This window comes from Echinops telfairi, unplaced genomic scaffold (assembly GCF_000313985.2).
Source record: "Echinops telfairi isolate 266 unplaced genomic scaffold, ASM31398v2 ScPeMD7_7469;HRSCAF=8507_0, whole genome shotgun sequence".
Taxonomy (NCBI): Eukaryota; Metazoa; Chordata; class Mammalia; order Afrosoricida; family Tenrecidae; genus Echinops; species Echinops telfairi.
The window spans coordinates 44,617,645-44,633,065 of record NW_022111372.1 but is presented as its reverse complement, the minus strand read 5'-3'; the positions used below and the strand labels follow the sequence as shown (position 1 = coordinate 44,633,065).

Sequence of the window (15,421 nt, the reverse complement as noted above, 5' to 3'; positions counted from 1 at the left end):
ATTATTCCCCTGTCTAGGCATTGTTGGCTCACGTCTCCCTTCTCTCACCTCCTCTTCCCCACAAGTCCCTGCAGAACAGTTGGTCCCATTGATTCCTCCTCAGGCTTGCTTCCCATGCCTACCTTACATAGGCAGGCAAAACAACAGTAATGGAGACAAATCAAAAAGAAAGCAAAAGATTGAATAAAAAGAGAAACATAAAACTAGCAAAAAAACTGGCATAAATAATTCCAGGTCTGTCTGTCTGACTTTCATGACTCTCCCCTGACTGGCTGTGGGGGGTTCTGAGAACTGCCCCACCTAGCCCAAAGTCTATTTTAGGGACTCCTTGGGGGCTTTGTGTCATTGCTTTGCTCTCGTTGCTGATCTGCTATGCTCCTATTTGGTTTGCCCCACTGGGGATGGGGGATGGGTTAAGGTCATGGGGGCTGAGTCAAAATTGACTCCATGGCCCTGTAACCATAACAAATGCTGCACTGTATGTCGCTTGGTATAATAACGTTACACAAAGCTAACATGGCTTATCTGTTATTGAATTCTGTAGTTATCAAGTTAATTCTGTGTTACTGACCCTCAAGTTAATTCTGTGTTACTGACCCTAGAGGGGGTGCATGTCTGTGATGTTTACAGGATCAGATCACTGAGTGTTTTCCTTTTATGAAGTGATTGAAAGTTTAGAACAAATACCTTTTGGTTATTGATCTAGCAGGTAAACACCCAGCAACCCAGGCTCCCTTGAACGCTATATTTAAAAGAGAATATATAGATGTTGATATTTAGCAAAAGATACAAGTTTGTAGCAGTGAAGTCATAGGAGTCAGGACATGAGTATTTTTTATAGGGAAAACAAGTCAAGTCTGTGCTATTACTTCATTGCAAGCATATAAATACAAGGATTGTTAATTGTAATCAAAGCCAAAGTTCAGGAGTGAAGAGAACATTAACTTTGAACCATTTTCAGCTCCTGCAATCCAAGAAGGAAGGTGTTGAAATAATGAGGGTTTTCCTGAAAGAAGTGAGTGTTCTTCTCATAACTCGCCTTAGAGCCTCCCTTATCTGCTTGTTTCTAAGAGTATAGATGACAGGATTCAAGAAAGGAGGAATTACAGAATAGAACACAGAAATGATCATGTCCTGGATCAGAGGGGAGTTGGAGGCTGGCTTCAGATACACAGCAGCCCCAGAGCCGAGGAAAACTACAACAATGAGGATGTGCGGGATACAGGTGGAAAAGGCCTTACTTCGTTCTCCGCTAGTTGGAAACTTGAGCACAGTAGAAAATATGTGAATATAAGACATGGTGATGAAGGAAAAGCAGCCACCACCTACTACCATTGTGGAGGCAAAAATGACAATTTCATTGGCTAAGGTGTCAGAGCAGGAGAGTTTCAGCAGAGGGGGAATATCACAGAAAAACTGATGAACCACATTAGAATGACAAAAGGACAAGTGGAATGTGTTCCCAGTGTGCACACCTGCATAGACCAGACCACTGAGCACAGAGGCCAGTGCCATTTGGACACAGACTCGAGGGGTCATGATCACATGGTAGTGGAGGGGCTGGCAGATGGCCACATAGCGGTCACGGGCCATGATGGTGAGGAGCAGAAACTCTGTATAAACACATAACACAACGAGAAAAATCTGAGCTGCACATCCAACCAAGGAAATCACCCTGTTGTTTAGCAGGAAGATGACACACGCCTTGGGTACAGTCACAGAAATGTAACACATGTCCCAGACAGACAGATTCAGGAGAAAGAAATACATGGGGGTATGAAGCCTTTGGTCAATAATGATTACTGTGACGATGAGAAGATTCCCTGTGAGAGTAGCCAAGTACATTATTGAAAATAACATTGTGTGCAAGACTCTGAACTCCCACACATCAGAAAATCCTGTAAGTAGAAATTCAGACACTCTGGTAGAGTTAGGCATTTTGGTATAACTTCTTTAAAATTTTGAGACACAGTTTAAAAATTCCTAAAAAATAAAAAAAATAACAAGAAACAAAGGATGAAAGATATTGTAACTATGTACATCGATTCCCATTTATCCATTATATTTCCTTTATCTGGCATTTCTAAGTATAACATCCCATAATATTAGCTCTCGCTCCGATAGTATTTCTCCTGGTATAAATTATTTTTGAGTGGCAGCAACATAAGTTGTGGTCATGCTGGTTTTCCTTTCTATCACTTATGCCTATGGAATATTGGGAGTCAAGGATCTAAAGTTTGCCTGGCAAATTTATTGCATTAAAAGGAAATTGCATTTCCTTTTTTGTATATTAGTTTTCGAACACATTTAGTATATAATTAGTTGGTGACCAAAATACAACACATAGAGAGTGAGCAGACTACAGTTTTATCAGAATATCTCAATTTTTTATGAGTAGTTTTATTTCATTTTCTCCCTATTGAGGAGCAATTATTATTTCTAACTCTATTTCCACCTGCATTTTCTACGTTTTTTTTCAATTTGGAAAGTCCCCTGAAGAATTATCCTTTCTGATAATCTTTTTTCTTTTGGCAATATATATTTGTTTATATTAACAGTTAAGAAGGTATGATTTTATTTAGACATATTTTCTCCATCTGCACTTTTGTATAACATTTTATTACATTTTACATGGTAATTTTTTCCTTATTTAACCTAGATATCATAGTTAACCAAGTAAATCATAATTCCACCAGGTTTCATATATTTAAGCTATCATGTGTAGTCTACATTATTCACATATTCTACAATATAATTCTCATTGTAATTGTGCAACTTTGAAAATTATTCACAAAATCTAAAATGAAATAACTGTGCAATGAAAAGACCAAATAAATGAGTGTAATAATCACTACCATGGAGTCAATGCCCACTCTGAATGACCCAAGAGCAGTGTAGAACTGCACCTGTGGGTTTCTGAGACTTTAACTCTTTGTGGGACTAGAAAGTCCCACCTTTGTCCCATGGAGCATCTGGTGGTTTCAAACTGTTGACCTTTTGGATTGCAATCCAATGTGCACCTACATCCATTGTTGTTAAGTACCATTGGATTGGCTGCGATCCATAGGGACTCTAAGCACAACAGAACGGAATATTACCTGGTCCTGCACCATCCTCACATCCTAGCTTTTGCTCATTGTTGCAGCTTCAGTGAAGGAAATAAATAATACTGACTGAATTCTAATAAGTAAACAAAAAGTAAATATAAATCACAACACTGCTTTTTTAGTGTAATTATTTGTTTTTAAAATGAACATGACAATATAAACTATCCTGAAATGGTATGAGTAGAGTTTGAAAGCTTAAAATATTTCTTTAGCTGCATATTTGCAGGTAGATGGGGTACATCAGGCATTGGAGAATATTTCATAGGAGATTAGAGAATTACAGGATTCTCTCAGCCTTCAAAATTGAAATCAAACTGTCCTCAGACTTTTATAGAACAATGATGAGATACTCTTTTAAGACCCAAAATTGTAAGATACATATTGTTCATGGATTTTTCCTTTACCTACATATCCATTAATCTATTTATACTTTCCTCAAATTTCCAAAATATTGTGAGATTAATTATGTGCAGATAATGATTTGGAAGCAGTCTTGATGGGATTTCTATAAATGCAATTATGACCAAATGCTCATATATCCAATAATAAGATGTCAGAAAGTACTACAATTATAGTCTAAGTAAAAGAAACTGTGTGTATAAAGTTCACATGTATGTCAGGAAATCACTGAGTCACTATGTTGAAAGAAAATTGAAAATTTAGCAATTGAAAAATATTTTTTAAATTATTAGTTAAATATTAACAATAGCAAATATTTTTATTTGAAGAAAATATATTTGAGCAAATATTTTAGTATAAATTTAGACTATTGAAACTAAGCACTGAAGACGTAGGCTGTACAAAGACTTTTCTGCACTTGTCACAGTTTCTAGCATCAGCAAGGTACAATGCTGTTTCCCACTCCCTCTGAGTTTTTATGAACAACTATGAATTCTACTATGGTGACTGGCATTATTTTTAAATAGATTTAAGGAAAAATTAGTTCATGCATGTGAGCATATTCCCTATCTAGATTTTCTATTTTAATCTCATTTACAGTGTTTCTGTATGAACAATTGAACTGAACAAATAAATGAAATCCATTATTCAGGTAGCAATTAAGAGGAAGAAAAAAAATTAAATTAAAAACAACAAATACTCACAAGATGTTAGCTATATGTTGGATAGGTAATCCAGGATTTCTGGTAAGGATGCAATGTTTGAAGTGAAGACAAAGATGAGTAGGCATATTTCTTACAATTACTGAGACGCTTACAGGAATTGTTCTGTTTGATAACAAGTGCCTCTGTTTTCAGATTTATCTAAAAGCACGTGGATGCTGATGGCACTAAAAAAACCCCGGGGAGTATATCCCTTTGGTATTCATAAGTAGCCACTTCCCAAGGAGTAATTTCAAGAAGATAATTGGCTCTACATGGACAGTGAACAGGGTCCTAAGTATTAACTCAATTGTTATATATCAAGATATTTGTATTACGTATGAATATATTTGACTGTTTTAAAAGTGATGATTGAGATGATAACTTAAACATACATAAAAATCTCAGTTAGTCTAATATCTCCTTTATTCCTCACGTGATTTTTTTGTGGATTGTAAGTACATGATCATAAACGGAAAAGCCAAGTTTCCTATTGCTGATTTGATTACATTGTTGTACTTGTGAGGTGCCTTCAAGTCGGTTCTGGGCCATAGTGACCTCAGGCACAAGAGAAAAATATACTTCCTGGTCCATAACTACCCTCACAATTTCAGCCACAGTGTCAGTCCACCTCCTTGAGAAATTTCCTCTTGTTCACAGTCCCTCTACTTGACCTAACATGTTACCTTTCCCCAGGCTTTGGACTCTCCTGACAATATGTCCAAATTATGTAAGATGAAGTCTTGCCTTCCTTGTCTGTAATGAGCACTCTGGCATTATTTCTTCCAATACAGATCTGCTTTTCCCTTTCTTTAGCAGTCCATGTACTCTCACTATATTTCTCCAGCACCACAATTTGAATGCATTGATTCTTTTTCAATCTTTTTATTCACTGTCCAACTTTCACATGTAAATGAGTCCCTGGAAAATACCATGACTCGGGTCAGGTGCACCCTAGTTCTCTAAAGATCATCCTTGTTTTCAGTACTTGAGAGATGTCTGGTGCAGCAGATTTAGATAATGGAAACAACATTTTTTAAAAAAAATTGTTTTATTAGGGGCTCATACAACAATTATCACAATCCATACATACAACAATTGTGAAAAGCACATTTGTACATTCACTGCCCTCATCATTCTCAAAACATTTGCTCTCCACTTAAGCCCCTGGCATTAGGTCCTTATCTTTTCCCCTCCCTCCCCGCTCCCACCTCCCTCATGAACCCTTGATAATTTAAAAAATTATTATTTTGTCATATGTTGCCCTGTCTGATGTCTCCTTTCACCCACTTTTCTGTTGTCCATCCCCCAGGGAGGAGGTCACAGGTAGATTCTTGTAATTGGTTCCCCCTTTCCAACCCACCTTCTGTCCACCCTCCCAGTATTGCCACTCACACCACTGATCCGCCCTGGATTTCCCTATGTTTCCAGTTCCTATCTGTACCAGTGTACATTCTCTGGTCTAGCCAGACTTGCAAGGTAGAGTTCAGATCATGATAGTGGGGTGGGGAGGAAGCATTTAGGAACTAGAAACAACTTTTAATCCGATTGCTGCTTTCATGAGCATGGAGTGTGGATCAAAGCAAGAAAAAAATCCCTTGACAACTTCAATATGTTCTCCATTTATCATGATCATGTTCTCTATTGTTCTAGTTGTAAGGGCTTTGGTCTTATTACATAATGAATTGTCATTCATACTGGGAGAAATTTATGGTACAAGTATTTGCACTTAAAATATAAAAAAAATTAAATACACAATACAAGTAAATCAATTTAAAAATGAACAAACTATCTGAGTAGACACCTAAGAAGAGGCACAGAAGGCCTATAAGTAGATACAAGCATTCTCTTTGTCTCATGTTAGGACATTGCAAATGAAGACCACATTGCGATAAGCTACATAACTGATATGATGAGGAAAATGAGTGTCCTGACAACACCGAGATGGTAAGGATACAGAGCAATAGAACTGCCATTCATTTTTGGAGGAAATGAATAATTAATTATTTTCTTCTATAAAATGCTTGAAAGCATAAAGCTAACTAAACTTTTATCCTACAGTCTAGCAAGCAATCCGAAATCCAGGTATTTATCCAATTGATTTAAGGACACATAACTACATAAAAAACTTGCAACACATTTATTTAAGCTTTATTCCATTTTTCATTGTCATCAAGTCCATTTTTTATTTCATAGCTTTATTCCGATATGCTCCAATATAGAAGTACTCAGATATTTTTCAATAGATCAATGGGTGAACAAAATGAGGAATATGTATGGAATGCAATATTATTTAGTAATAATGAAGAATGGATAATGAATCCACAAACGAAAGCACAATAAACTGAATTGCCTATTGCCAAGTGAAAGAAACCAGCTTCAAAGGCCACTTGTTGTTTGACCCTGACTACAGGGCAACCTGGTAAAATGTAAAGCAGAAGAATGAAAACTCCAGGTGTTCCCATGGGTTCAGAAGGAGATGAGAAGGGGTGAATAGGTAGTGCAGGAATTTTTTAAGTGCAATGAAACTGTTCTTTTTTGTAATGTTTCTGTAATGGTGGATGCATGACTTTACGCATTTCCTAACCCCTAGGTTTAACAAGTATTGAACCATGATTTCAGAAAGACGTTAGTTAATAAATATTTGTCAGTAATGGTTCACCAATTATAACAAATGTACCATCCTAATTGCAAGTCATTAATAATAGAGTAAGGTGTTAATGGTGAAAGGGTTGAAAGGGAGGCTATCACTACTATTTCCTCAATATTTAAATAATTCTAAAACTTTTCTAAAATTTAAATTCACCCTACGTATTTTAATCTCTGTCCTATATTTTGGCAAATGCCAAAATTTTGTGGTTATGTATTTTGTCAAGTTTTCTATTGAGTGGGTTTTTAACCATGCCATAATATTTCCATCTAGAGTGCTTGTAATCTAATTTTCTTATTCTTTTAGTGTGTTATAGATTGTTGTTGACATTCATTTTTATTTTTAAATATACATCTTTCAATTGTCAATGAAGCTGTATTATTTTTAAAGCATTGTTTTAACAAATTTGATCTCCACTAACCTCTATCTCATGAAGTGACCACTCTGTATTTAGAGAATCAACATTGAAAATGCATTTTTAAGAAGTAATAAGCCCAAGATCAATCAAGCAAAAGAAACCTCACATATTTGGAGGGTTTGATAGAATATTGTTGTGGATTTCATGTTTTGAGATTGGCTGTGTAAGTATACGTAGTCTGTTTCTTTAAGAAAACAAATTATTAATAATCCTTTCAGATCCTCCTTATCCCTCCAGCCCAAATATATTGTCCATGGCTTAAAAAAAGGAGAGAGAGTGAAATTGAAGTAGACTTAGAACCTTAGTAACGATTTTGTCTCAAGCAAACAAACAGCAGACAAATGAGTAAACAAAGAAGCAGTAACAAACACACGACCAAACAAATCAACATGTATGATTTTCTTCTCAAACATATTTTATTAACTACAAGAAGCTAACCTCAAAAGATGACATATTGTGTAACTAGTATGTTAAAGATGACTAGAGATTCCAGTCAAGGAAGAGACTGGCAGCAAATGTGCAGTACAAGAGATTGGTGGTGGTGGGGTGTTAATACACTGCTGTGTATCTAAATGGTAAATGTGGTTAAAGCACGCAAGTAATTTGTAAAAAGTCATAAAACTATAGTTTTTTAAAGTGACATATACATACATAGGCCAACACATCCGTTTTGATGAATTAATATATTTACACATTTATACACCTATGTTTATAGTTCTCTATAGAGCTTTGCTTCCTAGACACTTCCTGTTTCCTTTTAGCTTCCTCCTGCTCCACCATCCTGCTCACCCTTCTTCTGTCTCAATAGTTCCTCTCAGCTAGGTTGCTGTGGCTCCAACTCCACCAGGATCTCTGCATTCTCCTAGATGTTGATTTTAATTTCCTAATTATTCCCGGGTCGAAGGCGTTGTTTGCTCACCTCTCCCTTCTCTTCCCTCCTCTTCCCCACAAGTCCCTCTGGAACAGTCGGTCCCGTTTCTTTCTCCTCAGGCTTGCTGCCCATGCCTATTGTAGGTAGGCAGGCAAAACAACAATAACAGAGACAAAACAAAAAGAAAACAAGGATGGATTAAAAAGAGAAAAATTAAAATAGCAAAAAAGATATGGCATAAATAATTCCAGATCGTCCGTCTCTGACCTTTATGACTCTCCCCCCACTGGCTGTGGGGGGTTCTGACAACTGCTCCTCCTAGCCCGAAGTCTATTTTGGGGCTCCTCAGGGACTTTGTGTCTTTTCTTTGCTCCCATTGCTGCTCTGTTATGCTCCCTCTTGGTTTGCCCCACTGGAGGGGAGGGGTTGGGGTCTTGGGGTCTGGGGAGGAGCTGGTCAGACCAGACTCTCTCCTTGCCTTGTGTCCCCTGTATTGTCCTCTGTTGCTGTATGTTCCAGCAAGGGGACATCATGTGTCCAGTTGTTGTCAGCTCTACAGTCCTCTTTGCACCTTAGCAGCTCCATGCAGGGACTCTGTCCTCAGGGCTTGGTGCGCCAGTGTGGGGCCTAGTCCCTCACTGTCTCTTTTTCCTTCTTGGTTTGCTTCTGTGTGGACATGGCAGCCAGCTCCTCTCCCCAGCATGTAGGTTTAGTGTTGTCCTCTGTAGCACATACTTCTAGGGAAAGCTTCAGTCTGGCTTTGATTGGGGCGCTATAGACCTCTCTGTTCGTGGGTTGCTCCATGTGGTTATGTTGCCCACAAGGCTTGGCATGCCATGGTGGGGTCTGCACTTGCACTTATATTTCTGTAGAAAAATAAATAATAACCTCCCCCTGGGTGGATTAGTCCCCTCCTCCTTCAGTGTCTTTATCTCCCTCTTTCCCTCCCTTTACTCCCCACCCCTTTCGCCTTCTTTGTGTTGGAATGACATGTGCATTCTTGGGTTTGGCCTGTACCCCGCTTTATTGCCTGTTCCTCAACCCATATAGTGTGAGATGTGCGGCATTTCTTCTATACCTACTGTGCCGGCCAGTTATACTTAACTCCACGGACTCATGTTGTACTTGTTGTGATTGGCTAGCTTCACTTAGCCTATTTTCCTCCAGCTCTTCCCAGGAGACCAGGTGCTCCATGGATCATCAGTGCTTTCCATTGATGCCTAGTACTCCATTGTATGTATGTGCCAGACTTTTGTAATCCACTCCTCTATCGATGGGAATTCACACTGCTTCCAATTCTTTGTGATTGTGCATTACACCATTTATTCTTATCTCTTCTGGATACATGCCCAGTAGATGGATTGCTGGGTTGTAATGAGCCTCAATTTCCATATGCTTTAAATATCATCAGACCAATTTCCACAGAGCTGTGCATATCTACACAACTACCAGGAGTGGAGGAGAGTTAGTATCTCGGCACATCCCCTCCAACAATTGTTGCTCTCTGATTTTCTGATTTGGGCTATTCTCAAGGCTGTTAGCTGGTATCTTATGGTTGTTTTAATTTGCATTTCTCTGATGGTTAATAATCGGGAGCATTTTCTTATATGCTTATTAGCCATTCGAGTCTCCTCCCTAGTATAATTTCTGTTCAAACCTTTCGCCCACTTACTCAGGGGATTAATGGTTTTCTTCCATTTGCAGGCTAAGAAGGAATTGTAGATCTTGGTACTAATCCCTTTGTCTATTGTGCCATTGCTCAAAATCCTCTCCCAGTCTGTGTGTTCTCTGTTTACTCTCTTGGTGAAGTCTTTTGATGCACAAAGGTGGTTTATCCTTAATATATGCCACTTATCGATTTCAGGTTCAATTGTGTGTGTGTACCTTCCCCATTGCAGTTAGCATATATATTCCCTGCGTCAAGGTTCTTATGTTTGTCCTGATGCTTTCGTTGATTGTCCTGATATTTTGGGGTTTTAATTCTAGGTCTGTGATCCACCTTGAGTTTATCTTGCGCATGGGGTGAGGTAAGGGTCTTATTTCATTTTCTATATGTGGCTATCCTTTGCTTGTAGCACCACCTGTTAAGAGGGCATCCACCTCCCACAGGATGGTTTTTGGGCCCTTGTGGCAGGTCAGTTGTCTATATGCTGATGATTTTATTTCTGGAGTCTGTTCTTTACCATTGGTCTGAGGATCTGTCATTATTCGAGGACCACGTTTTGACCACTGTGGCGGTATAGTAGGCGTTAAAGTCTGTAAAGCAAGCCCTCTGTCTTTGTGTTTCATCTTGAGAAGTTCTCTGCTCCTTTTGGCCTCTTCCCTCTCCATATGTAATTGGTGGTCAGATGAACTAGGTTTTAATGATTCATTCTCCTGTTTGTTTCATCTTCCTATCAGACGTGGACCAACATACTTGCCCCTGGAGTTGTATTCCCCCCTCAAGTACAGTGGGCAGGGGTGGCAGAGGATATACATTGCCACTCCCTTCCCCTCTCTGCTCTCTAGAATCCCTGTGTGCCCTCCTAGGGATTTGAGAGCCCTTTTAAAAATAATTATGTCTGTTTCATTTCTAGTTTATTCCTTTCTATTTTCCGATGTCCCTTTTTGGGTAATTTCCCTCTCCCTCTTTCCCTCTCCCCCTCCCCCCTTTCTTTTTACCCAGGAAGAAGGAGGAGGAAGACAAGAATCAACGATTCTACCCCTAACAAGATTTGAGAATGGGGAGGAACAGGAAAGAAAAGATGGTACATTACATTCATAAGTGTAATTGTTTCCAGTGAGGTGCTGAGCATCTCCTCTGTTTGAGTATCTGTCAGGAGAGTAGATATGTGCCACCCTAGGGCCAGAAGCAGACTCTTCAGGAGTCAGGCTAACTAGGAGTGTGCAGAGTCTCAAGGTTCTCCTGAGGTGAGGCAACAGAGTACAGCGGTCACCCCTTTCCTTTCCCTCTTCTGCCCCAGCACACCACCTTTGGTCCTGGTCTTTTTTTTTCCCCATCTCTCCTCCCGTGTCAGAAGCTGTGCCACTGGTCATGTCAACTAACATATTCCTGTGTCTTATACATATTCCTCACACTTCCCACTAGTCTTTTTGTTAGCTCCCAATTCAGTTAATTTCAAATTGAAAAAAGAAAATCAATTGTGTCAAACATAAAATCAAGACATACTATAGATATGATTTAAAAATTATTGATCAAATATGGTAAACAATGTTTCCATTCACCAGATAACACCAGTAATAAATTTGAAAGGGTACTGTTAGAATAATGGGTCCTCTTACACAAGCAAACTAAATATATATATATATATTTTTTGTTGTTGTTCAAGAATATGCATCAGAGTCATTATTAGAATGAGGAATAAAGAAGCACACACACATTTGCACACAAAGAGTGAAGTGTACCTTAATATAGTTTTATTGGCAGAGCAAGTTTAATTAACTTCTCAGATATAATACCCTGTTTCCCCCAAAATAAGATGGTGTCTTATATTAATTTTTGCTCCCAAGGATGCACTAGATCTTATTTTCAGGGGATGTCTTATTTTTCCATGAAGAAGAATATGGTACACATTTATTGTTGAACAATTAAAAAAGGAAATTTATTACCTGTATACGGTATGGTAGTAGTTGTCATCACAAACCAGCGTAACCAGACAAACTGTGAATCCTACAGTATCAAGAATTTCTTGTTACTACTATTATTTCCATGTACAACAATCTATGGTACATTTACTCATTTATTCAATGACAGTCATGTCATCATCTTCTGGAACATCATCATAACAATCCAAACCCTTATTTTCAGGGAAGTCTTATTTTCGGGGGGGATGCCTTATATTTCAGCGGGAGGCAAAACTGTAAGTAGGTCTTATTTTCAGGGGATGTCTGACTTTCGGGAACAGGGTATTAAACCAAAAAATTTCTACATATGGCAGTGGTTATATGCTCTTGTTTACATATTAATTGTATTACTTTTCAGTATGAATATGAAATCTGTGTAAGGCCTAAGGAAGACGGAAAAAGAATTCGTGCATTTGAATTATGGTGTAGGCAAAGACTACTGAATAAAATGTAGATTGTGAAAAGAAAATGACAAGGAGGACAGCTCTGAAAAGATGATTGGCACAATGAATGCAACAATAGGCTCAATCATAGTACTAATTATGAAGATGGTGTAGGATTTCTAATGCTGCAATTCTTCTACTATCTTCCTGAGACCTCTAAATGACAAACCAATCTATATTGGGAAAAGTTAGGCAGAGGGTCCCTTAGAAGCCAGGATGGCAAAACCTCACCTTGCATACTTTGGGCATATTGTTATGAAAGATCAGTCCCTGGAGAAGATCGTCATATCTGGTAAATGGAAGGGCAGAGGAAATGAGGAAGGCACTCAATGTGATGGATTGACACCGGGGCTGCGTCAATGGGACCAGACATAGGAATTATTGTCAAGAGGGCACAGGACTGTGCAGTGGTTCATTCTGTTGTGCACAGGCTCCCTATGGGGTGAGCTGACTGGATGGCACCAGACAATAACAACATGAGTAAGATACTATTTGACCTCACATATCAGTGTATTTAATAAAATGGTTTATAATTTAAATTTATCTTTTGAAACTTATGGAAAGGATTGAAAGGCACAATTAATTTTTATAACCAGCAGCAAGCCTGCCTTGTAAACTCTTATCATATTGTCAGATTTTAGTTGTCATTTTGCTCATTTAGTATTACTTTAATTACAAGATTAGGAGTCATTTTGGTTCAAATAACTAAATATTTAACTGCTAATAAAAAACAAACAAGCAATGTTGGCTGTTTGATACCACTCAGCAGTTCCATAGGATAAAAATCTAGCATTTTGCTTCAATAAAGTTTACAGACATGAAGGTTTTACATATATGAAAACATTCTGAGGCAGTGGACGTTTTCACAAGAGGTCTGAGTCAAAATTGACTCCAAAGCACCTGTAAGCATGACAAAGGGTGCCGTGTAGGTCCTATGGTACAATGACGTTGGACACAGCTCCTGTGGCTTATCTGCTAGTGAATTCTGTAGACACCCATGGCCATCGAGCCAGTCCTGTCTCAGTGACCCTACAGGGGGAGCCCACATCTGTGTTGTTTGCAGGATCAGATCACTGAGTGTTTTCCTTTTATGGAGAGACTGAAAGTTTAGAACACAGACCTTTCGGTTATTGATCTAACAGGTAAACATCCAGCAATCCAGGCTCCCGTGAATGCTGTATTTAAAAGAGAATATACGGATATTGACATTTAGCCAAACATACAGGTTTGTAGCAGTGAAGTCATAGGAGTCAGGACATGAGTATTTTTTATAGGGAAAGACAAGTTGAGTCTGTGCTATTATTTCATTGCAAGCACATAAATACAAGGATTGTTAATTATAATCAAAGCCAAAGTTCAGGAGTGAAGAGAACATTAACTTTGAACCATTGTCAGCTCCTGCAATCCAAGTAGGAAGGTGTTGAAATAATAAGAGTTTTCCTGAAAGAAGTGAGTGTTCTTCTCATAACTCGCCTTAGAGCCTCTTTTATCTGCTTGTTTCTAAGACTATAGATGACAGGATTCAAGAAAGGAGGAACTATAGAATAGAACACAGAAATGATCATGTCCTGTGTCAGAAAGGAGTTGGAGGTTGGCTTCAGATACACAGCAGCCCCAGAGCCGAGGAAAACTATGACAATGAGGATGTGCGGGATACAGGTGGAAAAGGCCTTTCTTCGTTCTCCTCTGGTTGGAAACTTGAGCACAGTAGAAAATATGTGAATGTAAGACATGGTGATGAAGGAAAAGCAGCCACCACCTACTATCATTGTGGAGGCAAAAATGACAATTTCATTGGCTAAGGTGTCAGAGCAGGAGAGTTTCAGCAGGGAGGGAATATCACAGAAAAACTGATGAACCACATTAGAACGACAAAAGGACAAGTGGAATGTGCTCCCAGTATGCATACCTGCATAGACCAGACCACTGAGCACAGAGGCTAGTGTCATTTGGACACAGACTCGAGGGGTCATGATCACATGGTAGTGGAGGGGCTGGCAGATGGCCACATAGCGGTCACGGGCCATGATGGTGAGGAGCAGTAATTCTGTATAAGCACATAAAAATATGAGGAAAATCTGAGCTGCACATCCAACCAAGGAAATCACCCTATTGTTTAGCAGGAAGATGGTACACGCCTTGGGTACAGTCACAGAAATGTAACACATGTCCCAGACAGACAGATTCAGGATGAAGAAATACATGGGGGTATGAAGTCTTTGATCAACAGTGATTACTGTGACAATGAGAAGATTTCCTGTGAGAGTAGCCAAGTACATTAGTGAAAATAACATTGTGTGCAAGACTCTGAACTCCCACACATCAGAAAATCCTGTAAGTAGAAATTCAGTCACTATAGTAGAGTTAGGCATTTTGGCATAATTTCTTTAAAACTTGAAGAGACACATTTTTAAAATTCCTGAAAAAAAGGAAGAAAGAGATTTTCACTATGTGCATCGATCCCCATTTATCCATTATATTTACTGTATCTGGCATTTTTAAGTATAACATAGCATAACATTAGCCCTCGCTCCTATAGTATTTCTCCTGGTGTAAATTATTTCTGAATGGCAGCAACATCAGTTGTGCTCAGGTTGGTTTTCATTTCTATCAGTGATGTCTATGTAATATTGGGAGTCAAGGATCTAAAGTTTTCAGGCAAATTTATTGCATTAATATAGGTCATTTCCGTTTATGTATATTATTATTAGAACACATTTAGTATAAAATTAGTTGGTGAACAAAATATAACACATAGAGTGTAGACTACAGTTTTATCAGAATATCTCAATTTTTTTATGAGTAGTTTTATTTCATTTTCTCCCTATTGAGGAACAATTATTATTTTTAACTCTATTTCCACCTCCATTTTCCACATATTTTTTTTCAATTTGGAAAGTCGTCTGGAGAATTATCCTTTCTGATAATCTTTTTCTGTTGGCAATATATATTTGTTCATATTAACAGTTAAAGAGTTGTGGTTTCATTTAGACATCTCTTTTTCTCTATCTGCACTTTTGTAAAATATTTTATTTCATGTTGAAGGGTCATTTTTATTCTTATTTAACCTAGGTACCATAGTTATCGATGGAATCATAATCACACCAGGTTTCATTTATTTACGCTAGCACGTGTAGTTTGTTTACATCATTCACATATTCTACAACATAATTCTCCTTGTAATGATGCAACTAAACAAAGTTATATA

General features: G+C 38.2%; 2 protein-coding genes across 2 annotated transcripts; both read right to left on the bottom strand.

Annotated features, from left to right (window-relative positions):
- Positions 1-674: 674 nt before the first annotated feature.
- LOC101663026 (olfactory receptor 14C36-like) lies at positions 675-1,938 on the bottom strand. The gene is made up of 2 exons (XM_004697214.3): positions 1,040-1,938; positions 675-702 (listed from the first exon to the last, which is right to left on the bottom strand). Exons 1-2 carry the CDS (start codon positions 1,936-1,938, stop codon positions 675-677), a joined length of 927 nt encoding a protein of 308 aa, XP_004697271.3.
- An 11,666-nt stretch (positions 1,939-13,604) lies between these two features.
- LOC101663349 (olfactory receptor 14C36-like) lies at positions 13,605-14,633 on the bottom strand. Its single transcript, XM_004697215.2, has one exon. The coding sequence runs from the start codon at positions 14,583-14,585 to the stop codon at positions 13,605-13,607; it is 981 nt and encodes a 326-aa protein (XP_004697272.1). The 5' UTR covers positions 14,586-14,633.
- Positions 14,634-15,421: the final 788 nt, after the last annotated feature.

Bases quoted from the DNA above. Each gene is read 5' to 3' on its own strand.
- LOC101663026 (XM_004697214.3), bottom strand. From the start codon at position 1,938: ATGCCTAACTCTACCAGAGTGTCTGAATTTCTACTTACAGGATTTTCT. The intron at 703-1,039 runs GCGAGTTATGAG...TTTACCTGCTAG, and splicing joins CAGATAAGGGAGGCTCTAAG to ATCAATAACCAAAAGGTATT.
- LOC101663349 (XM_004697215.2), bottom strand. From the start codon at position 14,585: ATGCCTAACTCTACTATAGTGACTGAATTTCTACTTACAGGATTTTCT.